General features: G+C 45.2%; 1 protein-coding gene across 2 annotated transcripts in view; it reads left to right on the forward strand.

The window, feature by feature from the left end:
- The window catches only part of GRIN2A (glutamate ionotropic receptor NMDA type subunit 2A), a 246,992-nt gene that overhangs the window by 148,805 nt on the left and 70,509 nt on the right, over positions 1-27,678 (forward strand). For both annotated transcript variants that reach the window (XM_081169380.1, XM_081169379.1), the window contains exon 4: positions 2,128-2,720. In XM_081169380.1, coding sequence (XP_081025506.1) covers positions 2,128-2,720 — 593 coding nt within the window. The remainder of the gene's footprint in view (positions 1-2,127; positions 2,721-27,678) is intronic.

A 27,678-nucleotide genomic window follows, 5' to 3' on the forward strand; every position in this document is an offset into this window, starting at 1 on the left:
CCCAGCTGCCAAGCCTTTCACGATCTTGGATGAGTCACATAGGGGAGCCCACCCAATCAGAGATCACACATGTGTGGGAAGATGCCATGATGTCACAGGGCCAATCAGACTGGGCTGCCTGATATCATCACCGAGTGCAAGCCTGGGAAATGGAGTGCAGGGACTCATATTCTCAAAGGGAATGTTGTTTTTCATCGCTGGTGGATATTTTATGCAGGGGCCAGGAGGGAAGAGAACTAGTTTCGACTCAAATGAAGAATGAGAGAGTTGGGTATGTTTAGCATGGATAATAAAAATAATCATAATAATAATTTATTATTTGTACCCCGCCCATCTGGCTGGGCTTCCCCAGCCACTCTGGGTGGCTTCCAACAAAGATTAAAAATACATTAAAATGTCACACATTAAAAAAACTTCCCTGAACAGGGCTGCCTTCAGATGTCTTCCAAAAGTCAGATAGTTGTTTATCTTTTTGACATCTGATGGGAGGGCGTTCCACAGGGCGGGTGCTACTACCGAGAAGGCCCTCTGCCTGGTTCCCTGTAGCTTCACTTCTTGCAGGGAGGGAACAACCAGAAGGCCCTCAGCGCTGGACCTCAGTGTCTGGGCAGAACGATGGGGGTGGAGATGCTCCTTCAGGTATAAGAGGAGACTAAGAGGAGATATGATTGGCAACTTCAGATATCTTAAGGACAGTCACATGAAAGATGGAGCAAACCTGTTTTCTCCTGCTCCAGAGGGGAGGGCCTGAACCAATGGTTTCAAGTTACAAGAAAGGCAGAAACTGCCTCAGCCCCTAGGAGTCGGCGCCTATGCCCAACACTCCTATACAGATCCTGTTTTTGCTGATAAAGTGTTATATCCAACTTGCTCTGTGCAATTTACTGCTGGCTCGCTTCTGTCACATCCTGTATCATTTTAACAGTGAGAGCCATGCTCATGAACAGAGATTCGTAAAGGAGCAAAACGGCTCAATCGGTGTGTAGTTTGACTCCGATTGATGTGTGTGTCATCAATGAAAGGCCTCCATCCACCATCCGCTCAATGACATCATTAGTTGTGATTCCTGCATTGCAGGGCGTGGGACTAGATGGCCCTTTGGGTTCCCTTGTAGCTCTGCAGTTCTGTGATTCTGACACGGAAGCCACTGAAAGGTAATGGCTGGTTTCTACGGAAGGTTCCAAATCTCTCAAGCCATCTTGCTTCCAAGAAAGTGAGAGCGAGAGCATGTAATGAGGCTATAGAACATCCTGTTAGCTAGGGATGATGGGAGTTGTAGTCCCAAAACATCTGGAGGGCTGAGTTTGCCTATGCCTGCTTTAGAACAAGGATCCACAGTGTACACTGAAGGAAACCTTTACACCATGCAATATCCTTTTTCTTCCTTCGAGTAGTCAGATTTCAATTTGAGAGCGAACACACAGGGCTAAACAGAGGGGCTGTGTTGTTCCAAGAAAGTTAATTGCACTCAAGGCTAAATTGCCACTTCCATTTTTGAACAGCTCTGCTTTTGAATGTTTTGACTCCTGAATGCCGAAAACCCGCAAGTAAATGCTCCGGTTTTTGAACGCTGTTCGGAACCCAAACGTCCGACGCGGCTTCCATTTTGAGTTCCCCTATTGAATTGAGGCTTCCGCTTTCTGTTTTTGGTTTCCGAACGTTTTGGAAGTCGAACAGTCTTCCGGAATGGATTATGTTCGAAAACATAGGTTCCACTGTACATGATATTCCGGCAAAACATTTAGAAGAATTTTCTGATTGTAAGAGCCGTTTGACAGTTGAATGGACTCAGAAGGACTCTCCTTCAACGGAGGCATTCAAACCCCTTGCAGGGGTTATTTAGTTATGATCCATTTATTGCAAGGAATTGGACTAGATCAGCCTTTTTCAACCTGTGGGTCCCCAGATGTTGTTGAACTACAACTCCCATCACCCCTAGCTAGCAAGGCCAGAGCCTAGGGATGATAGGAGTTGTAGTCCAACAACATCTGGGGACCCACAGGTTGAGAACTGCTGGACTAGATAAAGCTTGGGGGTCCCTTCAACTCTACAGTTCTCTGATTCTAAACCTTACCTACAGATCAGTCTAATATTAATAAACTTCTCCCTTCCTTCCCTCCTTTGTAGGATGTGATGTCCACGTTTTTCCAGTTTGGGGCTTCCATCCAACAGGAAGCCATCATCATGTTAAAATTCATGCAATACTACGACTGGCACGTCTTCTCCTTGGTCACCAGCACTTTCCCCGGCTACCGAGACTTCATCAGCTTTATCAAGTACACTGTGGAGAACAGTTTTGTGGGCTGGGACATGCAAAACATCATCACCCTCGACACGCCCATCGGTGATGCCAAGACGACGATTCAGCTGAAGAAAATCCACTCCTCTGTCATCTTGCTTTACTGCTCGAAGGACGAAGCTGTTTACATCCTGGAGGAGGCCCGTTCCTTAGGCCTGACTGGTTACGACTTCTTCTGGATCGTTCCCAGCTTGGTTAGCGGCAACATGGAAATTACTCCCAAAGAGTTCCCTGCGGGGCTGATTTCGGTGTCCTATGACGAGTGGGACTACCCTTTGGATGCCCGGGTACGCGATGGCCTTGGGGTTATTGCTACGGCTGCATCAGCCATGTTGGAAAAGTATTCGTTCATTCCTGAGACAAAGACAAGTTGCTACGGACAGCAGGAGAACGGCGAACAGCCATCTCACAGGCTGCACAAGTAAGGCTTCCTCTGCTCATTGGTTCTTTTAAAATTGTGATATCTGCAGCTTTTGAGATCTGGGGGGAAATTAGCTGATCTGTGTAGATTGAGGGTGAGGAATTGGTGGCCCTCCAGATGTTGCTGGACTGCAGCTGCCACCATTGGATTGTTACGTGGGGCTGCCGAGAAGGCCCTCTGCCTGGCTCCCTGTAACCTCACATCTCGCAGTGAGGGAACCGGCAGAAGGCCCTCGGCGCTGGACCTCAGTGTCCGGGCTGAACGATGGGGGTGGAGATGCTCCTTCAAGTATACTGGGCCGAGGCCATTTAGGGCTTTAGAGGTCAGCACCAACACTTTGAATTCTGCTTGGAAACACCTGCACTAGTTGCCATGTCACCTCAATTCAAGGTGCTCACATCAGTCTTTACAGGCCTAAGGGACTCAGGACCCAAATACCCAAAAGACCACCTCCTTCCCTACAGATCTTCTTGGGTGTTAAGATTGGCAAAGGGGAGGGGGATCTCTTGGTAGTTCCTCTGTTCTCAGAACCTTTGGGTGTGGCAGCCTGGGTGAGGGTCTTCTCTGTGGTGGCCCCTCCTTTGCAGAACTCCCTCCCCACATTAGACAGCTTCCAGGGAATGCTAAAGACACCCCTCTTTACCTTGGCTTGTGACACTCAAGGTGCACATTTTAAGGATCCACTTTATTTTTATAATTGTTTGTTGCTTTGAACTGTTTTTGATATTGTGTTTTAATTGCTGTAGCCCAGCTTGGAACCTTAGGGTGAAGGACGAGTAATAAATTGTATAATAATAATAATCCTTGACCATTGGCAGTGGAGGCTGGGGCTGATGGGAGTTGGAGTCCAGCAACATCTGGAGAGCTGCAGATTCCCCACTCCTAGTGCAGATGATGATGGTGATGTTTCATGCACTTTACTTCCTGATGTGGCAGGAAGCTCTGCAGGCAGCATTTCGCAGTTTGCATGGAGGTCATGAGCTCAGATCAGATACCTGAGCAGTGGAACTCAAGTTCTGTTACCCTTTATACCAACGAGGCAGCTTGAGGAACGAGATACCAACCCACTGTTTGTAGAGCGCCACACCTGGAGGTGGCCAAAGGGTGATATTGGAAGCCCTTGTTTGAAATGCTTGCAAACCTTTCTCTTGGGGAACTGTGGGAATGCAGACTCTCACTTGGTCTGTCCTTCCCTTTGCATTATAGGAGACATACAGTGGTACCTTGGGTTAAGAACTTAATTCATTCCAGAGGTCCATTCTTAACCTGAAACTGTTCTTAACCTGAAGCAACACTTTAGCTAATGGGGCCTCCCGCTGCCGCCGCACAATTTCTGTTCTCATCCTGAAGCAAAGTTCTTAACCCGAGGTACTATTTCTGGGTTAGCAGAGTCTGTAACCTGAAGCGTCTGTAACCCGAGGTACCACTATAATTGAAATAAGTCTCTCACTTTATGAAATGTCGTTAGGGGAATTTAGAGGTTTTTGTGTACAATTATTTTTAATGGCCAACTGCTCTGATAGTCAAGGATCTGTCGCTACAGATGAAGCACATAATGAGCACATTGAGAAAGGGAAACAGTGTATTCATGAAATGAGTAGCTGCTCGATGAGTCAAAGTTGCGTTCAGAACATCGCAAAACTGCTAATTTACGGCTGTCCAAGTGACCTGTTTATTGAGCATTCCTTGTGATTTGTTTGTGGGGAGATTAGAGGATGTTGGCTATTTACTGAGCATTCACTGTGATGTGTTTGGAGAGAGGTTAGATGATGTGTCAAAGTAAGTGATATCCCATGCTTTCCAGTACATTTCCCCTTCACTTTCCTTACAGCAAATAGTCCAGTCTTTTGGGAAATAGATTTGTTTTGCAAGGCTCTAATTGTGCAACATTGACTGGGGTGTGATTGAATCTGACCCCCAAATAACAATGGCCTAGAAATGCCCTTAGTCTCAGGTCACACCACACCACATATTTAAAGCACATTTATACCACTTTAACAGTCATGACACCCTACTTGAATAATGGGAACTGTAGTTCACTCTCCAAAAAGCTATAATTCTCAGCACCCTTAATAAACTACATTTCACCAGGAAATCATGCACTTTAAATATATGATGTGGATATCTAACCACTTAGATCCTTCTTCCCCCTCACTTTCCCTGAACGGCACATATTTTTCATAAAGTTTCATTTCTTTTCAAACAAGGAGCCTTGCTTTTTTGCTCCTACAGAGAGTCAGATATCGATCGTGCCCTTTTTCAGACTGTTATTATTTGCGTTGCTGAAAGGGAATGAGACCTTGAAAATGATTCTTCACATAAGTTGTGACACTGTAAGGCAGGTTCACACAATTGTTGGGTTGATCGTTTGGTGAAGTTATTGCGGGGGCACCTCTGAAAAAACACAGTTGACCCTACCTCTTCTTGTGAGTGCAACACATGCCAATAATAATAATAATAATGATAATAATAATAATAATTTATTTATACACACTCATCTGGCTGGGTTTCCCAAGCCACTCTGGGAGGCTTCCAACAAATTATTAAAAATACATTAAAACACCAGTCATTCAAAACTTCCCTAAACAGGGCTGCCTTTAGATGTCTTCTAAACATCAGTTGTTTATTTCCTTAACATCTGATGGGAGGACGTTCCACAAGGCGGGCGCCACCACCGAGAAGGCTCTCTGCCTGGTTCCCTGTAACGTCGCTTCTCACAGTGAGGGAACCACCAGATGGGCCTCGGTGCTGGATCTCAGTGTCCGGGCAGAACGATGGGGGTGGAGATGCTCCTTCACACAAATTACTCTTCAAAAGCAGAGATTTGGGACATATCCAGTGTTAGGGCAAAGACTTACTCTTTGCCTAGCCACTCACTGAGACCATGGCTACACCTGAATGCCATGTAACTGAACTTATGCATCATAGTGACCTACACATTAAAGCCTTTTGGGGGGAAACTGTGTTGGTAGTCCAAAGACTGCATCTACCAATGATGATGATGATGATAATAATAATAATAATAATAATAATAATAATAATAATAATAATAATAATTTATTATTTATACCCCGTCCATCTGGCTGGGCTTCCCCAGCCACTCTGGGCGGCTTCCAAAAGAATATTAGAATACATCAAACATTAAAAGCTTCCCGAAACAGGGCTGCCTTCAGATGTCTTCTAAAAGCCTGGTAGTTGTTGTTCTCTTTGACATCTGGTGGGAGGGTGTTCCACAGGGAAGGCGCCACTACCGAGAAGGCCCTCTGCCTGGTTCCCTGTAACTTGGCTTCTCGCAGTGAGGGAACTGCCAGAAGGCCCTCGGTGCTGGACCTCAGTGTCCGGGGTAGAACACTTCCCCACCAGTTCCTTTCTCCTCTCTCAAGACGCCACATCAGGCTTTGTCTCCTCTTCCTCCTTTCCTCCCCTGGATTCCATGACTCTGTCTGAGGCTTATAAAACACCAGGAGAAGCCTGGATGATTGCATCCCCTTATCATAAGGTTACCAGACATCCCTGTTTCCCGGGGACAGTCCCCGGATTTACAAATCAGATGACAAAATCCATCTATTTAGTAGGAAATTGAAATGTGTCCCCAGATTCATTGAAAAAAATCTGGTAACCTTCCCTTATCAGCTGCTTCCTTATTTACCTGCAGCCCGTCCTGCCTGATTACTGGCCAATCTGTCTGGTATGTTATTCCTGAACGTTTGGAATCACTCAAGGAAAAATTAAATACAGCAGAGAGGGAAACATGGGATAGACTCGTGACTGGGAGCAGCCGCCGAGACGACATAACACTGGTCCTGAAAGACCTACATTGGCTCCCAGTACATTTCCGAGCACAATTCAAAGTGTTGGTGCTGACTTTGAAAGCTCTAAATGGCCTTGGCCTAGTATACCTGAAGGAGCGTCTCCACAATGAGGTCCAGCGCTGAGGCCCTTCTGGCAGTTCCCTCACTGTGAGAAGCGAAGTTACAGGGAACCAGGCAGAGGGCCTTCTTGGTAGTCTCGAGAGAGACAGAGGCCAACAACAACAACAAAATTTCTCCTGAGACCCCAGAGAAATAAATTATGAAAACCTGTATTCTTGTACATACACCACAACTTATAGCAGTGCACATCTGTAGAACACAATCTTTTTATGTGACCCACAAGTTAATTATAAACCTTTGGAACTGGTCTTTGATATTCTGGAGATTTTGTAAATGAAATGAAGCTCCTCCATTCTCCCGCAAAGATTTCTTTATGCTTTGTTCCTCTAGCCAGTCTTGATTTGTGAGTCAATTTCCCCCCGCAAGGGCAATACATCATACTCTCTTGTACCAAGCATTCGAGTTCGCAACTTTTAAGTCCTTCTAGAATGTGGCTATCGCCATACATGCAGCTATTAAGAGAAATCCAATTAGTAGTTTATCCACCAAGTCCTGATTTCTCATTTAAATACAGATTCAGTTACACAAGCTCTGGAGACTTTGTGACATGCTGGTGTGTGATTTTACTCATCTCATTAAACGCTTGTTCCCCAAAATTTACCACCTGGGGGCATGTCCACCACAACTGCCTATAGCTGCCTCTGTGCCCACACCCTCGCCAGCACATAGATGACATTATGTTTATGCATATATGAAAGCTGCCTATTCCAGAAGCTGCAGTGAGTCATAGCTATCAACCGTCCCTTATTTGGTGGGAAAGTCCCTTATCCCAGCACCGTGTCCCGCTGCTGTCCCTTACTGATGATGTCCCTTAAATTTCCTGGGTTTCAAAGGAAGCAGCTCCTCTCCCTCCCTCCCTGCCGGCCAGGGAGGAGGGAGGCTCCAACTGTGTTGCTTGGCTGTGTTGCTCACCCAATAAGGAGTCTAAGAACGACTGGGGGGTGGAGCTTGCATGCCTTGTGCCGATCAAATCAGCCACGTTGCCTGGGGACTTGCCTTTGCTCAGCGCTTCCCAGTGGAGAGGAAACGGTGGTTTTCCTTGCTGCATCCCCTTTGCCGGGTTGCTGCGCTGTGGGAACCACCGCTTGAGGCTTTGTTTGGCTGCTGGCTGGGCTTTCTGCCTTTGGCTTGGAGAGACTCAGAAGCTGAACATACCTGTGCTTGGAAAATCCCTTATTTTGGCTGCTGATCCCTTATTTTCGAGGCTGCTAGTCCCTTATTTTCAAATCTGTAAGTTGACAGCTATGCAGTGAGTGTAGAAGGAAGCAGCTAAGCTGGCAACATGTTGCTTTTTTGCTCAGAGAGCTTCCAATTTGTTACTGGTCCGGGTTCAAAAATTATTTATTATTATATAAATGCTGTAAAATGTTATACTCGATTTCTTTCCCTATTTATATAATAACGATAAATGCACTATATAACCACAAATAAGTTACATTTACATAGACTTTCAGCTCCTGTAGAAACATATCCATAAATATTCACCTAATCAAAAAACTGCAATATCCTACTGCTCCCCAGTATAACATAGATCACCGTATCGCTACAATACATTTTGTTCTTCCTATTATTAAACACCTTAATCTATGCTCCTGGATCATAACTTATTTTAAGATGTTTGGCTTCCCCCAAACTATGAATATCGGTTTGCTGAATCCTGTACTTTGCTGTTCCAACAGGAGAAGAGCAAACTTAATTGCTCAATGCACTCGTTTTCTCATTGCCTGCCGTTGCTAGATGAAGCCAGAGGAGCTGACTTGTAAAAATTTTATTTCCCTTTGAGAAATAAAATATTGCACCTTAAGATTCCACCATCACCGTCTCATGTAATAGGCTTCGCCTTTTGGATAAAGTTGGAATAAGGCAGTGCCAGTTTGGAAGAAAAATGAATAACTCTCGCCATCCTTCCTAACGACACTCATTCAAACACATCCAGTGGTTTCACAGGATGAAGCTAGGAAATGGACTCTGTGGAGAAACCCTCACCCTTTGCTAAAGCCATCTGAGTATGCCTCTGTTTCTACAGGCCTTGCATTACTGATCGCGCCCAAGATAGCTTTGATACGGACCACATTTCATTAATGACTTTAATCCCTTGCACCTTAAATAATTTGGTTGAGCTGGGACCGAGATCTTAATTAGAGCAACTCTCATTTCACGCATGGCTGCCTTTCGATGGGCTTACCTGCCGGAGTCGGCTCGCAACGCCACTTGCAAATATTTTGCTCTAGCAGGCTTCTCCCACACACAGGCACGATGTGGCAACAGCTTTGCTTTTCTTTTTTTTTAAAAAAATCCAAACTATAATGCTTAAAAAGGTTGACGTTGCATATTCCGGAAGCACTGGGACAGATCAGGGGGTCTGAGATGGGCACATGTGGAACCCTCCTGCCTCTTCCCCGCCCCCATGCCAGTAGCTGGCAGAGCCAGAGGGGAAAGTAGGTGTGGCCATTTCACACAGTAAAAGCCAAAGAGTTCTATATACCGTATTTTTCCACTCCACAAGACGCACCTGACCATAAGACGCACCTAGTTTTTAGAGGAGGAAAACAAGAAAAAAATTATTCTGAACGAAACAGTGGATGTATAATTTTTGTGGTTCATGCTGTGGCCACAGACATGTGATCTGATGGTGAATTTGGGGTGACCCAATGCAAAAATCCTGAGGATCCACAGGCTTTTACCTCCCCACTCCCAGGCAGCCTCCTAGCATCCCTTATCTCTCTTCCGATCCCACCGATCAGCTGTTTCCTTCAATACTCCCTTCCCTCTTGTTTGCCTTAGTGTTTTTTCCTTAGCTGGAGCAGTTTTTTGCTCCTCTTTTTCTTCTAATTTCTCTCCTTATTGCTTTAGTCGTCCTGTTTTCCCCCTTTGCAAGTTTGCTGTCTTTACCTCCCCCCTCCCAGGCAGCCTCCTTTATTGCTAGTACCCCTTATCTCCCCCCCCCCAATCGCTTGCTGATCGCTTTCTTTCTTTCAACACCCACTTCCCTCTTTTAAAAAAAAAAAAGCATGATCTGCTTTTTGCCCCTGGGGAATTCAGCTCCAGGGACCATGCATTCACTCTATAAGACGCACAGACATTTCCCCTTACTTTTTAGGAAGAAAAAAATGTGTCATGGAGTGAAAAATACAGTATATATATATGCGTGCACATACATTTCTTCATCCAGGCAAGCAAGAAGCATTACAGAGCAGGGACATGTTCCAGGCAAGCAAGAGCACTCAGGAAAGGTGTGGAGGAGTGCTGATGATGAGGAGACCTCTGAGGGCCATTTTGAGAGGCCTAGAGGGCCACATATACCCAGCCTCTGTTTTCAAGCCAATGCCACAAGGAGTAAACCAACAGTGACATTATGACGTCCTGTTTGCCTACATACCATCCTTCTGGACCTCCTCATTAAAAAGCTGACTGACACGAACCTTTCTTCTACCATCTGTGACTGGATTAAAGACTTTCTGATAGATCGGACACAAACAGTGAGGATTGGACAGATAACATCTAATTCCTTAAAAATCAGCACTGGCACACCACAGGGATGTGTGCTAAGTCCCTACCTGTAGTCATTGTATACATACGATTGTGTATCATCTGACCTGTCTACTGCAGTTATTAAGTTTGCAGATGACACCACCTTAATGGGTTTAATAACAGGTGGAGATGAATCAACGTATAGAGGGGAGGTCCAAAAAATATCTACATGGTGCCTAGGGAACAACTTGCACCTCAAGATCAGCAAGACAAAGGAGATGGTGTTGGACTTTTGGAGGAAGAGAGGAGAACTAGCCCCGCTGTACATCGGGGAGGGCTGTGTGGAGAGAGTCTCTTCATTTAAATTCCTAGGAGTTTATCTCAGTGAAAACCTTACTTGGAAAATAAATACAACCCAGGTGGTTAAGAAAGCCCAACAGAGACTCCATCTCCTCAGAGTATTGTGAAAGAACAATGTCAATCAACATTTGATGATCTCCTCCTACTGGTCAACAATAGAAAGTGTCCTTTCATACTGCATCATGGTGTGGTATTCTGGTTTGACATCAACTGATAGGAAGTGCCTACAGAGGGTGGTGAATACAGCACAAGATACTATGGGCTGTCCCGTGAATCCGCTGGATGAAATAGCAGAAGAATGTTGCCTCAGGAGAGTGAGGAAAATTCTCAGGAATGACTCACACCCTGGCCGGCACTTTCTTGATCTCCTGCCCTCAGGCAGAAGATATAGAAGCATGATTAGTCTCATCAACAGGGTAAAGAACAGCTTCTATCCGTGGGCTGTTAGGCTGATGAATGAAAAGATAACAACAGGGCAAGTGACTTTTGGGTTTGGTGGGTGTGCGTCAGTAAACGAGGGGAATTAAGACTAAGAGAGCTGAGTGGGGGGCTCGTGTAATCTCACTGTATACAAGTTGTACAAGTGACAATAAAGTATTTCAATACTGGTGTTACACACAACACAACCCAATCCCCAAGAGGTGAGAGACTCTGGGGATCTACCAAGGGTCTGGTTCCTTGGAATGAAGGTCAGTGGAGATGTCTTTAGGATGTATGGTTTTATTTACACACATATCTACATCCTGAGCATAGGGTACAGGGGCTCACAGCATCATCACCTGAACAGATCTTGCTTCCCCATTAGGTCTCCCAAGAAGGCTTGAGCCCAGCCCAGGGCATGGCATGGTGCTGTATCCCCAACTTAAGCACCAGTCCATCTCTTTCTCACAGCTTCTCCTATACAAAAGGTCCCCTTAGCTTATTGTTCTATACCCTAGAATAATGTGGCACCCAACCAAGTTAGCTGGGGAAAGGTCCACTCATTTGTCTCTATGGCAACCTTTTTGGAGATGATAAATCACAAAACTTAGCTGTCTGGCCAAAACCATTACCTTAACAAAGGAACTGGTTGGGCTGGCTTAGCAACCTCTTCAACTGTACATTCTAAGCAAACTTGGAAAGGACCCAGACTGATTTCCCCAAACTAATAACACTATAGTCATACCTCGGGTTACAGACCCGCCGAAACCTGGAAGTACCAGAACGGGTTACTTCTGGGTTTCGGGGGTTGCGCATGTGCAGACGCACCACTGCGGATTGCAAACACTGCGGGTTGCAAACGTGCATCCTGCATGGATCACGTTCACAACCCGGGCGTCCACTGTACTCTCCATACCACGTTCTCAGGGCCAGCCCCACCATGATCCAGAATGAGGCATCTGCCGCAGGCAGTGGATACTGGAGGATGGAAGCAGCCTCCCTGGCTGCTCCCATTCTTCTGAGCTGGCAGTCCCTAAGGGTGAAGTCAGTTCAAAGATGGAGTTGAGTCTTTATTAGCAAAAACACAATCTCCATAGACTTAGTTGAGTGTCAGGCCTAATGAGCAGAGCACCTCATTCCTGGTAATCTTCCTCCAAGAAAATCAGCTGTCTTCTGGTTCTGGGAGACAAGGTGGAGGGGAGCTTATCACAGCAGAAAACACCCATGACTCTTCCCCAGCCTGATCCATCTCTGCCTCTGGGTCAGAGGTATAGCATTGGTGGGGTGAGGGAGGACAATTTCCCTGGCTGCATTTTTCCCCAGGGCGCATTTTGCTCTTCGCACTGCCCCTGCCAGACTCCCGCTGCTTTGCGAGTCCAATCCCACATCCCAGCTAAAGTGCTCGTTTTAACATCCTTAAAATATCAGCGACTTCCCTTCTTCTCTTTCTGTGGTTCATTTTGCATATTTTATATCCCAGCATATTTTACAAAAACTATACTATTCCTCATTCCATTATTCCACCCATCAAAACTTATTTACACTGTTGGATTTATTTTAATGCTGCCAGCCTTTTCAGCTGTACACAGTTATTTCCCATATATTCAAGAAATGTTTTCCAATCTTCTCTAAATGTATGTTCTTCTTGTTCTTTTATTCTATATGTTAAATCTGCAAGCTGAGCATATTCTGTCAACTTAAGTTGCCATACTTTGCCTAGGATCTCACTCGTTTTCCATTTTTGGGGCTAGCAAAACACGGGCCACAGTAGTGGCATACATAAATAACTCTTTTCGACACTGGAAATTTCAGTCTGAATCATCCCCAAAAGAAAGAACTCTGTTTTTTGGTGGGGGAAAGTACTTTTAAACATTTTTAAAATTCATTTTGAAAAAAATGGATCATTTACCAATACCCTTTTACAAGTCCAGTTTCTGCCTCTGATTCTGAACTTCTCTCTGCCATAGACTCTCTGCGCTCACTAAGCCCTGTCACCTCTCCAGCTTCTGACACCTCCTCTTCCTAGTCTTTGCGTGTTCAGACTCAGATACCTCCCCCCTAAATAAAGACACATTTGACTCAAATTTTAGTTTTGGTTTTTGGCAGAATTTAGGCCACAACTTTATTGATTACAGAAAGTGACTGGTTGCATAGGCTCTGGTTCGACTAGCTCCCTGCACCCTTGCAGGCAGCGCTGACCCAGGGTTCCAGCATAGGTCAGCCAAGGGTGAACACCTGGGTAGGCGAAAAGCTGGGAGCAGACTATGTTCACCCTCCAGATGCTCCCCTGGACTCCGGCACGGGCACAACCCCCTCTTGGGGGTTGGCCAAACCATTGAGTCCCTGGATTCCTTTAGCAGAATACCCTTCACATAGGGATGATGAGAGCGTTCTCCCATCCCTATCACCTAACCAGAGCCTATCCGCAACTGTCAGGGAACTGACATCAGAGCAGAGGGGAGAGGCGGTGCTTCCCGATTCTGCGGAAGAAGGAACGAGTAAGGGTAGAGAGAGAAGGTCATCTGGGGAAGAATGTTCCGGTGACACCAGGAAGATGGAGGAGGGAGGCAGCACCTCGGAGGAGAGGCTCCGGGATGCTGGCACTGAAGGGAGTGAAGAGAGTGGAGGGGCACCTCTGGGCACGCCCACTCTGCGCAGAATGGTTACGCGCAGAGAGGCGAGGCGAAGGGTGTCAGTCAAGGAGCTTTTATGTTGGAGGAAATTTAGGAAACACCCACTCACGGATTCGTCCAGCGACTGAGCAGCAGCAGCACCTAGGCTGCTCAGTCAGGGAAAGACACCACCAACTTCTAAGCAGTTTGGAACAGCTGGAGGTTTACACACAAGCAACCCCATTTCCCGTGACAGCAACCTTACAAGTTATGACAATTTGCTATGCGGCAGGCGAAACCCAAATGGCAACAGCCAATCAGCCAAGTGGGGAAACTTCCTGCCGTGCCCCTGTCCCAACGACAGACAACACACGGCGGCATAGCAAAGTCAATCTCAAAAAATGCCCTAAAAGTAGGTGGCCAGTTGTTCCGAATGCACGAGCCGAAAGAGGAAGCTCTGGGTCACATGCATGGGCATATATAGGTCTCTCGATCCGTTTGGACTGCTCCCCATTGACCAGATTAAACCCAACATCAAGGGACCTACCAATCGGGTGTTGTGGCTAGCCAATCTTACCCACCCACAACACAGGAGGTCAGTCTCCAGGTCTCACCGCAACACGTGCCCTCTTTTAGGGAGGACACGATTTCCTCTCTTTTCCCTCTGACCACTCATCATTGTCTAACCACCACTCCCTGGGCTCTGAGCCTTCTTCCCTTGGTAGTTCCCCAGCTGGTTCCTTCCACCATTCTTCTGTGTCCAACCAGTCTATGATGTTGGCTTCCACCAGGTCTAAACAATCCCATGGAGAGACCAATCATTAGCCAGACAGCAGGAGCAGACCGGAATGTGCAGGCCTAGTTTTGAGCACATCCAGAGCTGGGCCCCAAATCTTCTGCCCTTGGCTGTCATCTGGGGCTGCATGCAGAGTGTACAGTTACTAGAGGTGGCGGCTATTACAAGGTGGCTGTTGATGATTATCCCTTAATGGAGATCTCCAATTACACTTAAAACAACAGCAGCAGCAACAGCAGCAACAACAGTTCATCCATCAAAATGCTTGCATGCTCTGCCATCGCAGGAAGCAGACTTAATTGTGTGTGGCTTCATTCCCCAGCACTGTGTTTTCAAGGCTGCCTTACAAGTTGTTGTTGTTGTTTGTTGTTATTTTGCACTGCAGAAGTCAATACATATGTCAGGGATGGGGGAAATGGCATAATGAGAGAAGGCATTTCAAAGGCTCCACGTGTGGCTTTTTAAAAATCTAGATGCGAGTGAGTTAAAGGAGCACTTCGTTTTACAGATTTGTTCACTCAGTGGCTTCTTGTGGTTGTTGTTTAGTCGTTTAGTCGTTTCCGACTCTTCATGGCCCTTCATGAGCAGAGCACGCCAGGCACTCCTGTGTTCCACTGCCTCCCGCAGTTTGGTCAAACTCATGCTGGTAGCTTCGAGAACACTGTCCAACCATCTCGTCCTCTGTAGTCCCCTTCTCCTTGTGCCCTCAATCTTTCCCAACATCAGGGTCTTTTCCAGGGAGTCTTCTCTTCTCGTGAGGTGGCCAAAGTACTGGAGTCTCAGCTTCAGGATCTGTCCTTCCAGTGAGCACTCAGGGCTGATTTCCTTCAGAATGGAGAGGTTTGATAAGGGGCACACAGTGGCTACTAACCCCAATCGCTGTGTTCTACCTCCACTGTTGGAGGCAGTGCGCTTGTGAATACTGGCTGCAGAAAACCTTGGGAGGGGAGAGCAGCCATGTACATCCCCCTCTAGGGAGGAAGGCTGCGGCTCTGAGGTTTCTTATTTTAGAAAGAAAGGGTGAGTAAGAGGGAGCGCGATCAGAGTTTACAAAAGTATTTGTGGCATGGAGGAAATGGATAGAGGAATGTTTGCTTCCCCATTTCTCATAACACTAGAACTTGGGGACATCCAGTGGAGCTGAACGTTGGAGAGATAAAAGGAAGCACATATTTGTGCAGTATAGGGACACAGGTGGCGCTGTGGGTTAAACCACAGAGCTTAGAGCTGGCCGATCAGAAGGTCGACAGTTTGAATCCCCTGTGACAGGGTGAGCTCCCGTTGCTCGGTCCCTGCTCCTGCCAACCTAGCAGTTCGAAAACATGTCAAATAGGTACCAGATAAATAGGTACCACTCTGGCGGGAAGGTAAACGGCGTTTCCGTGCGCTGCTCTGGTTTGCCAGAAGCGGCTTAGTCATGCTGGCCACATGACCCGGAAGCTGTACACCAGCTCCCTTGGTCAGTAAAGTGAGATGAGCGCTGCAACCCCAGCCACGACTGGACCTAATGTTCAGGGGTCCCTTGACCTTTTACCTATGTTCTTAATTACTCTAAGTCTCTCCCCCCCCCCAAATGCACAGACCTATGTGCATGATCGGAAGGTCATAGCTCTGCAGTGGAGCATCCGCAGAAGGTCTTCAGTTCAGTCCCTGGCATCTCCAGAGTTGCTGGTTTTGTGGCCACTCAGAGTAGACAACATGGAGCAGAACTAAATGGAGCATAAAATGATCCATTGGGGTTTTTTTTTTGTACATTTATTTAATTTCTACGTTGCCCTTCGTCTGAGGATCACAACGTGGTTTGCAACATAAAAACACAAAAATGCATACCATAGTAACATGGTGTAGAGAAAGCAGACAGTTTTTCTCTAATATAATACTAAAGCCCAGAGTCGTTCAGTGAAGCTGAATTTTGCACGATTCAGTTCATCCAAAAAGGGCATCATTCTTCTATGTGATTTAGCAGACAGCTCATATAAAAACCGCGGACAGTCGGAGCTATCTTAGGCCATGTTCACACCATATATTTAAAGTGCTATGGTGCCACTTTAAACAGCCACAGCTTCCCTTAAAGAACTCTGGGAGATGTTAAGGGTACTGAGAGATGTTAGCAACCCCCCTATTCCTCTCACAGAGCTACAGTTCCAAGAGCACCATGCAAAGAGGGGTTGGCTGTGAAACTGCTCTGGTCTCCCTATTCAGCTCTCATTTCATCACCACTGCCCAGTCATGACCAGTGCCCATGGGGACTGGTAGGGCAGAAGGTAGGGAGCCCCACAGTAGGTGGCGCCAGAGAGCCAACAGCAGGCAGAGCCAACTCATTCTAGTTCTGTCTCCACCGTCCTCCCTGCTGAGTTTTACAAGGGCAACACTGAGGCTAAGGAAGTGGAGGAGGAAGCCGACACCGAGGCTTGGACTGGGTGTAAGTAAGATGGCATACATGCGGGGAATGACTGAGGGCAGACTGTGGTTGGTGAAGCAGTGCCCCATTTGCTCAAATAGAGAAGACTCCACTGTTCCTCTCCAGCCCTGCACCACTCCCTTCTTGACTGCTTTTACTAGGCTGGCATGTTTCTTGCCTCTTGATTGCCTGGGAGTCATTTTGGATTCACAGCTGTCCATGGAGGCACAGGTCAATTCTGTGTCCAGACCAGTTGTCTACCAGCTCCATCTGGTACACAGGCTGAGACCCTACCTGCCCACAAACTGTCTCACCAGAGCCATGCATGCTCTGGTTATCTCCCGCTTGGACTACTGCAATGCGCTCTATGTGGGGCTACCTTTGAAGGTGACTCGGAAACTACAACTAATCCAGAATGTGGCAGCTAGACTGGTGACTGGGAGCGGCTGCTGAAACCATATAACACCGGTCCTGAAAGACCTACATTGGCTCCCAGTATGTTTCTGAGCAAAATTCAAAGTGCTGGTGCTGACCTTTAAAGCCCAGTATACCTGAAGGAGCATCTTCACTCCCATTGTTCAGCCCGGACACTGAGGTCCAGCTCCGAAGGCCTTCTGGTGGTTCCCTCACTGCGAGAAGCGAAGTTACAGGGAACCAGGCAGAGGGCCTTCTCAGTGATGGCACCCGCCCTGTGGAATACCCTCCTACCAGATGTCAAGGAAATAAACAACTATCTGACTTTTGGAAGACATCCAAAGGCAGCCCTGTTATGGGAAGTTTCTAATGTTAGATGTTTTGTTGTGCTTTTAATATTTTGTTGGGAGCTGCCCAGAGTAGCTGGGGAAACCCAGCCAGATGGGCCGAGTATATTATTATTATTATTATTATTATTATTATTATTATTATTAGGTGTATGTGTGTAGAAAACACACTGGAATGTAGGAACTTAAAGGTCCCATCACTGGGTCCTTCCACTTTTGCCTCTGGTCCCACCAAACCCTAGAAGGTTCTCCCTGAACCAGGACCCGAAAAATCTCCCACCCTTGTTTTAGCTCATCAGAAGATGTAACGGCAATTCCTGCATCTGTTTGAGTCGTATGTTTGCAAATTGGGTCGAAAGTCTCAGACCATTTCTGGTCTCCCTGCTTCAGAGGAAAGTTTCCACATTTCCACGCTGACGTGCACAGAGTGGGTTGTTCTGTTTGCTTTCAACATAGGCTCTTGATGGTCTGCAAACAGCCACTTGTTTCTCCTTTGCTTTCGATGCAGCGTTCCTGCTAATCATTTTTATTGTATTACCGTAACTGGCCACAAGGTGTCTCCGTTGCTTTTCTGAATCGCCGTTGAAATCGCACACGTTTTCAAAATCCCATTAAGAGTTTATATGGAAAAGTTTCTTTTCAACGATTGGACCTGGTTCTATGACATCCCTCTTCAGGGCAGGCTCTGGTTCATTTGGTGTCAAATCCAAATGTTAACACGGGGGAACAAAGCAATAGGAAGTTCAGAGGGTTGTAGGAAGCAACCTTTTATCGAGTCCGTTCAGCTAGATCAGTATTGTCAACGCTAAGCAGGGCAGAAACACCAGGCGCTGCTACATTACAACTCCCATAATCCCTGACTGTTGGGCCATTCTGGCTGGGGCTGATGGGAGCTGGACTCCAACAACATCTGGAGGGCCGCAGATTCTATGTCCCTGGCCTAGGTAAACAAGGTAAAGAGACCCCTGACCATTAGGTCCAGTCGTGGCCGACTCTGGGGTTGCGACACTCATCTCACTTTACTGGCCGAGGGAGCCGGCGTACAGCTTCCGGGTCATGTGGCCAGCATGACTAAGCCGCTTCTGGCGAACCAGAGCAGCGCACGGAAATGCCATTTACCTTCCCACCGGAGCGGTACCTATTTATCTGCTTGCACTTTGTGCTTTCTTTTTTTTTTAAAAAAAAAATTTTTTATTGCGTTTCTTTTCATAGGTGAACAAAATTGTTTGAACAGCAACACACAAGAAACATTTTCTATATTTATATAAAGAAAAACAGAGAGAAAAGAAAAAGTCATTATAGAATTTTTCCGACATCTTTTGGACCTCCTCACATCCTCTCGGCATTGCATTCATCATTCCAACCAGTTCAGCAATTTATTATCTTATTTCCCAACTTGTTATACCTTTGTATTTATTATGTTACCAATTTCAAAAATTTGTAATTTAGTTTTAACACTCTTAATAAACATAATATTTTGTTTCTAGTTTGTCTCATTTTTTTTCCCATCAATACTTAGTTTATCATTTACTTAAAATAAATTGCAGAAGCATAACGTTTCTTAATCGTGCACAATCTTAACACTCAAACAACTTATAATGTTTTTGCAAATAGTCCTTAAATTTTTTCCAGTCCTCCTCCATTGTTTCTTCGCTCAGATCTCGAATTCTGCCGGTCATTTCTGCCAACTCCATGTAGTCCATCAGCTGCGTCTGCCAGTCCTCCAGTGTGGGTAAATCTGGTGTCTTCCAGAACTTTGCAATAAGAATCCTAGCTGCTGTGGTTGCATACATAAACAAGGTTCTGTCCTTCTTTGGCACCTTCCGGTCCACCATGCCCAGAAGAAAGGCCTCTGGTTTCTTAGAAAAGGTATATCTGAATACCTTTTTCAGCTCATTATGTATCATTTCCCAAAAGGCCTTTACTTTCGGACAGGTCCACCAGAGGTGAAAGAATGTCCCTTCTGCCTCCTTACATTTCCAACACTTATTATCAGAAAGATGGTATATTTTAGCCAACTTGACTGGGGTCATGTACCACCGGTATACCATTTTCATAATGTTCTCCTTCAAGGCACTACATGCCGTGAATTTCATACCGGTGTTCCATAACCTTTCCCAGTCCTCAGACATAATGTTGTATCCTACATCCTGTGCCCATTTTATCATAGCAGATTTAACTGTCTCATCCTGTGTGTTCCATTTAAGCAGCAAGTCATACATCCTCGAAAGTACCTTAGTCTTTGGTTCTAGTAACTCCGTCTCCAGTTTCGATTTCTCCAACTGGAAACCCACTTTTTTGTCCATTTTGAATACCTCTTGAATTTGAGCATAATGTAACCAATCTCGCACCTTACCTTTTAATTTGTCCTGGCTTTGGAGCTTCCAATTGTCTCCAACTCTTTCAATCAGTTCCCAATATTTTGGCCAATAGGCCTCCATATTGGGCTTTTTTTTAGAAATCTTGGCTTCCACAGGTGATAACCACCTCGGGGTCTTGTTTTCTAATAAATCCTTATACTTCATCCAGACAGCAAAAATTGATTTTCTGACAATATGGTTTTTGAACAATTTATGAACCTTCGCCTTGTCATACCACAAGTATGCATGCCAACCATACACATTATCAAACCCCTCCAGATCTAGGACATCGGTGTTTTCCAACAGGAACCAATCCTTCAACCAGCAGAAGGCTGCAGCTTCATAATACAACCTTAAGTCCGGCAGGGCAAACCCCCCTCTCTCTTTTGAGTCGGTTAGTATTTTAAATTTTATTCGGGGCTTTTTGCCCTGCCAGACAAACTTAGAAATATCCTTCTGCCATTTTCCAAAACATTCCATTCTGTCCACGACCTGAAGGGTTTGAAATAAGAATAGCATTTTTGGCAAAACACACATCTTTATAGCTGCGATTCGGCCTGACAAGGTAAGTTTCAATCTTGACCAGATATCCAGGTCTTTTTTAATTTCCAACCAACATTTTTCATAGTTATCTTTAAAAAGATTTAAATTTTTGGTGGACAAGTATACCCCCAGGTATTTCACTTTTTTAACCACACTTAGCTCTGTCTCTTTCTGATACCCCTCTATCTCTGTAGGTGTCAAATTTTTGACCAAAACCTTAGTTTTTTGTTTGTTTAACTTGAATCCCGCCACCCGACCAAACTCCAAAATAAGTTCCAAAACTCTTTTTGTGCTAGATACTGGCTCCTGTACTGTCAAGACTAGGTCATCTGCAAAGGCTTTCAGTTTGTATTGTTTCGCTCCGACCTCTATACCTTGCACCAACTGGTCCTTCCTAATCATATTCAGCAATACCTCCAGAACAGAGATAAATAGCAGAGGGGATAAAGGGCACCCCTGTCGTGTCCCTTTTTCAATTAGAAGTTCATCCGACACCACATTGTTCACTATCAACTTGGCTTTTTGCTCTGAATAAATTGCTTCTAGTCCATTTTCAAACCCCCGTCCCACTCCCATCCCCTTCAAGTTTTTCTTCATAAACATCCAAGAAATGTTGTCAAATGCTTTCTCCGCATCAATAAAGATTAAAGCAGCCCTTGTGTTTCTAATTCTCAGCAGCTCCAATATATCAATAATGTTCCTGGTGTTATCAGACATGTGTCTACCAGGGAGAAAGCCTGCTTGGTCCTTGTGAATTACTTCGTTCAAAACGTTTTTGAGTCTACTTGCTAAAATGTCTGCAAATATTTTGTAATCCACATTCAGGAGTGAGATGGGACGGTAGTTCTTAAGCTGAGTCTTTTCCTTCTCTGACTTGGGAATCAATGTGATGAATGCTTCTTTCCACGTTTCCGGTGCCCTTGTCCCCTCCATAATCTGGTTGCAAACCTCCAGCAACGGTTGTATCAAACAATCCTTCAGAGTCTTATAATATTTGGAGGTGAGACCATCTGGGCCTGGAGATTTGCCAAGTTGCATATTTTGGATGGCGCCTTCAATTTCCTGTTGAGTTATTTTACTGTTGAGAATTGATCTTTTATCTTGACTTATTTTAGATAGTCCATTTGTCCTCAAGAATTGGTCTATTTCCGATTCTTTCTGAGGCCCCTGTGCATAAAGTTCCTTGAAGTATCTGTGGAAGCACTTTCTTATTTCTTCTGGTTTCTGAACTATTTTTCCTTGAATCTCCAGGTTTGTGACTGTATTTAACTTTTGTCTTTTTTTCAATTGCCAAGCTAACAACTTTCCACATTTATTTGCTGATTCAAACGATCTCTGCTTCATTTGTTTAATTTTCCACTCAATCTCTTGATTAATCAATTTCGAATATTGTGCTTGATGGAATTTAATCTCTCTTAACACCTCTTTTGACTTCGGATTAGTTCTCAACTTTTTCTCTCCTTCACTTATTTTCTCTAGAATTTTTTCCTTTTTTCCATTCCAAAATTTTTTCTTTATTGTATTCTGTTGTATCAGAAACCCTCTCATTACAGCTTTGCTTGCGTCCCAGATTATTCTTTTCTCCACCGTAGTGTTCAAATTTATTTCAAAGTAGTCCTTTAGCGTTTTTTGGGCCTTCTTAACAATCTCTTGATCTCTTAGCAAGGTGTCATTCATTCTCCATCTGAAGGATCCAGTTGGGAAAAGTCTCAATTCCATTTTTAAGGCATTATGGTCGGAGCAGGTTTTTGGGCAGATTTCCACTTTTCTCGTTTTCGGGGCCAGCCCTCTAGATATCCAAATTTGGTCGATTCGTGTCCATGACAAGTGGGCATCAGAAAAGAAGGTTCCTTCTTTACCCAAGGGGTTCCTTGTCCTCCAAATGTCAATCAAGTCCATATTGTCTGTCATTTCAAAAAAGGTTTTAGGGAGTCTGCCGTCTGTTGTTAAATTTTGATTTTGAGATTTATCCATATTTGTAGACACCACCCCATTCATATCTCCCATCACGATGATATTAGAATAGTCCAGATAGTCCATCATTGTCTCATGCAGCTTCTTATAAAATTCTGATTTTCCATCATTTGGCGCATAAACTCCTAATATCAAAATCTTTTCCCCTTGTGTTTGGATTTCAATTGCGAGAATTCTTCCATGATCGTCTTTAAATAAGAATTTTGGTGATAGGTTCTCCTTTGCATAAATTACAACACCTCTTTTTTTGACTTTGTCTGATGAGATAAATTCTTGGCCAAGTCTTTTATTAATTAATACTTTCCTATGGAGCCTAATCACATGTGTTTCTTGAAGGCATATTACATCCAATTGTTCTTTTTTCAAAATATGGAATATCCTCCTTCTTTTTTCCGGAGAATTCCCGCCATTTATGTTCCAGCTAAGTAGCTGCAGAGACATCTTGTTCTATTTTAAACGTTCTTAAGATGGGGTGCCTTCCTTTTGCTCAGATCCCGAGGGTGCAGGCGTTGGCCCGCTTTCAGGCAATATTGGTGCTGGTACAGCTGGAAGCCAATCCACTCCTTTTTGGAGATCTTCTCCGTGGTCGTGAAGGAACTTTTGGTTATCTTCAGGTGTTCTAATTTTAACCTTCCTTTCTTTGTAGGTGAAGGATAGTCCTTGTGGAAACTCCCACCTATAGGGAATTGCGTTGTATCTCAGCAATTTTGCTAGTTCTGAATAGGTGGCTCTAAGATCCAACAGCTGTCTCGGGATATCTCTATAGATTTCCACCCTTTTGTCTTGTATTTCAATTGCTTTTTTGAAATGAAGACCTAGGATCTTATCCCTCTCTTCCTTTGATCTTAAAATTATCAAACAGTCTCTGGATCTATCTTTCTTTACCACTCTTCCCAGTCTATATGCCGAAACAATCTTGAAATCTGTGTCTTCCTTTAGACCCCAGAACTTCGAAAATTCTTGTGTTAAGTATCCAATCAAATCTCCTTGCTCAAGTTCCGGGATGCCTCTCAATTTGATGTTACTCTCGCGATTTTTCAGTTCCACCATTGACAGATAAACTTGTTGTTCACTCACCTGTTTGTGCAGGGGCTTAACTTCTCCTTTTATTTCTTCCACTTCTTTTTGTAGAACTCCCACTTTCTGGATTGCTTCTCCAGCCAATTCCCGATTTTCCGCTGTAGCTCCTTGCAAATTCTCTATAGCTTGTGTATGCTGGGAAACTTGATCAGTCAATTTTTGAATCGAGGAAGTTGCTTTATCTATCTTCAAAGACTGGTCGTCCACCTTCTGGTTTAAACTTGATAGTTGCTCCAATATTTGTTTAAGTAGTGTATCCGACCCACCTGCTGCCATATCTTCCTCAGTGGACTTCTCAGTTGTTTCCCTTTGTTCCCTTTGGGTCACCAGTACAGCTGGAACCGACGATCGGCGTCCTTGGGTCAATGTTGTTTGTAGAAATTGTGCTGGTTTTCTTTCCTTTTCTTTCTCCTTGGCCTCTTTAGATTCCTTAGCTTTAGATGCTCTTGTTCTCCCTGCACCACTCATTACACATCTGTCAGTGTTCAAGGTCAAATTGTCTATTGTTCCATGGGAAAGACAAATTCAATTATAAACAACTGGTAAAGTGGAATTCAAAACAAAAGTCAGTTCCCAGGATTTTATAATCCGAAAGCCCTATAGGGGGAGTGCCACCAAGTTTCAAAGACAAAGAAGGAAGTAGTCCGCCATTAAAGTTCCAAATATTTTTTGACTCAGTAAGTTCAATATCCAACAGTCCCTTCAAAGATTCAAAATTCCCCAGAGCACCTTTTAAAATTCAACAAAGTTTCACAGGGGGTGCTTGCAACAATATCCCATCCAAACTTTCCTGCTCAAATGTATCAATTATACTCCAGCAAAGTTTTCACAAAGTTTGCAACTGTTTCCGCAGTTTAGCACAGTCTCTCTCTCCGGCAGCCCGACGATCTGGCTCTTTAAAGATCACCCCAAGGGGGGGGGGAGGTAGGAGGAGACCCCCCGTTACTCGTTCTTATAATCAAAGTCCCTTTCCACCTTCAGTTCAGCAGTAAAAAGGGCAGATTTAATAGCACGAAAAAGTTAGAGCTTCCCAAAGTCCCGTTTCAAACGCTTCCGCTTTTTAAAGCTTTGCTTTGATCTTGTCAGCAATGTCGGAAGACGGACTTCCCTTTTTTCGTCTCCCGCTTTCAGCCAAATTTACAAAATTCTTTGCCAAATTTTAGTCCCCTTTACTCACGGGTATGTTACTTGCAGTTTGGTGTTGATTTTAGGAAGAAGGATCAGCGCTCATCTGTAACAGCCGCGCGGCTTCACTTCCGCGGAAAGAGCGATGAACTCACAGCACCGCCACCCCTCCTTCACTCCGGGTCTCCTTACGGGGTCCCTTCTGTGTTTTCGGAGCAGCTTCTGGTGCCCGCCGAGTCCCACGGCCACGGGCTCACTCTACCCGTGGTTTATCTTGATGGGTCGTCGCTATGCCGCAGCGAACGACCCTTTTCCGCGGAGCCCCTCTTCAGAGCTCGAAGAGGACCGCCATTACAGTTTCGCGCCGCCCCCGGAAGTCTATCTGCTTGCACTTTGTGCTTTCGAACTGCTAGGTTGGCAGGAGCAGGGACTGAGCAATGGGAGCTCACCCTGTTGCGGGGATTCGAACCGCTGACCTTCTGATCGGCAAGCCCAAGAGGCTCTGTGGTTTAACCCACAGCGCCACCCGTGTCCCTGTCCCTGGCCTACACAGTGGGAATTCCTGGTTGCAGATGGCAGACAAGCCACAATTTACCTGGAGATGCCAAGAATTGTGTCTGGGGCCTTATCTATAACAGGAAATGCTCTGCCACTGAGCTATCCCCCTAATTGCAGAGGTTGCAGCTGGTATCTGCTGCAATCAGGGCAGGCCATTTTAGGATGTGAAACTTAATTTTTGCTAATTTCTTCATTGAGGGGTCTTATTTTGGGGTGTGTGGAATTCAAGTCTGCTATTATTTTAGTGACTGGACAGCATTTAGCTTGGTCAGTCTTAGACCCTCCTGTTGTTGTTTAGTCGTTTAGTCGTGTCCGACTCTTCGTGACCCCATGGACCAGAGCACGCCAGGCACTTCTGTCCTCCACTGCCTCCCGCAGTTTGATCAAACTCATGCTGGTAGCTTCAAGAACACCATCCAACCATCTCATTCTCTGTCGTCCCCTTCTCCTTGTGCCCTCCATCTTTCCCAACATCAGGGTCTTTTCCAGGTAGTCTTCTCTTCTCATGAGGTGGCCAAAGTATTGGAGCCTCAGCTTCACGATCTGTCCTTCCAGTGAGCGCTCAGGGCTGATTTCCTTCAGATTGGAGAGGTTTGATCTTCTTGCAGTCCATGGGACTCTCAAGAGTCTCCTCCAGCACCATAATTCAAAAGCATCAATTCTTCGGCGATCAGCCTTCTTTATGGTCCAGCTCTCACTTCCATACATCACTACTGGGAAAACCATGGCTTTTACTATACGGACCTTTGTTGGCAAGGTGATGTCTCTGCTTTTTAAGATGTTGTCTAGGTTTGCCATCGCCTTTCTCCCAAGGAGCAGGCGTCTTTTAATTTCATGACTGCTGTCACCATCTGCACTGATCATGGAGCCCAAGAAAGTAAAATCTCTCACTGCCTCCATTTCTTCCCCATCTATTTGCCAGGAGGTGATGGGCCCAGTGGCCATGATCTTCGTTTTTTTGATGTTGAGCTTCAGACCATATTTTGCGCTCTCCTCTTTCACCCTCATTAAAAGGTTCTTTAATTCCTCTTCACTTTCTGCCATCAAGGTTGTGCCATCTGCATATCTGAGGTTGTTGATATTTCTTCCGGCAATCTTAATTCCGGCTTGGGATTCATGCAGCCCAGCCTTTCGCATGATGAATTCTGCATATAAGTTAAATAAGCAGGGAGACAATATACAGCCTTGCCGTACTCCTTTCCCAATTTGGAGCCAATCAGTTGTTCCATATCCAGTTCTAACTGTAGCTTCTTGTCCCACATAGAGATTTCGCAGGAGACAGATGAGGTGATCAGGCACTCCCATTTCTTTAAGAACTTGCCATAGTTTGCTGTGGTCAACACAGTCAAAGGCTTTTGCATAGTCAATGAAGCAGAAGTAGATGTCTTTCTGGAACTCTCTAGCTTTCTCCATAATCCAGCGCATGTTTGCAATTTGGTCTCTGGTTCCTCTGCCTCTTCTAAATCCAGCTTGCACTTCTGGGAGTTCTCGGTCCACATACTGCTTGAGCCTTCCTTGTAGAATTTTAAGCATAACCTTGCTAGCATGTGAAATGAGTGAAATTGTGCGGTAGTTGGAGCATTCTTTGGCACTGCCTTTCTTTGGGATTGGGATGTAGACTGATCTTCTCCAATCCTCTGGCCACTGCTGAGTTTTCCAAACTTGCTGGCATATTGAGTGTAGCACCTTAACAGCATCATCTTTTAAAATTTTAAACAGTTTAGACCCTCCTAGGGTCCCTAATTTCCAAGGACAGTCCCGGATTTACAGAAGCCGTCCCAGTTTCTGATCTGATTCCAGAATCGCTCTGTTTCCATCGGATAAATGTTGGAGGGTATGGTAGGATGTCCCTGTTTTCTTGGAGAAATGTTGCAGGCTATGGAGTTATGCGACCCCTGAGCTAAGGAGATAAGTAACTACACAACATTTAGAAGACATCTGAAGTACTGAAAAGTACTGAAAAGGCCCTGGTCCTAGTTGAGACCAATCTAATCACCTTGCTGCTTGGGACCTCCAAAGTGTTGTTATTTGTGGACCTTAAGGCCCTCCGCAGGGCATACCAGGAGAGGTGGTCCCGTAGGTACGAGGGTCCTAGTTGCTGAGATCATGAGCGAAAGAGTGCTATTGTGCATATATCCTCCCTGCTGGTTTCTTGGAAGCATCCAGCTGGCAGTTGTGAGAACAGGATTCTGGATTAGATGGGAAGATGGAATGGTTGGTGGATTAAGAAAAGGACCAAGGCTCACCGGTAGAGCATCTGCTTTGCACGCAGAAGGCCCCAGTTTCAATTCCCAGTATCTCCAGGTAGTACTGGGGGAGACATTTAACTGAAATCCTAGCAGGCCACTGCCAGTCTGTGCAGGCAATACTGAGCCAGATGACCCAATAGTTTGACCCACTAAAGCGTCTTTCGATGTTCCTTTGGTTTTGATTTGATCTGGGAAAGCAATTCTTTCATTAAAATAAATAAATGCATAATCAACTATAGACTCCTTCCTGGTGCCACTGAGGCTGCTACTCATACAGCTGCGAAATAAAGTTACGGGGATATAGACCTTTGGTTAA

Source organism: Podarcis bocagei (genome assembly GCF_964188305.1).
Source record: "Podarcis bocagei genome assembly, chromosome: 14".
In the NCBI taxonomy this organism is placed as follows: Eukaryota; Metazoa; Chordata; class Lepidosauria; order Squamata; family Lacertidae; genus Podarcis; species Podarcis bocagei.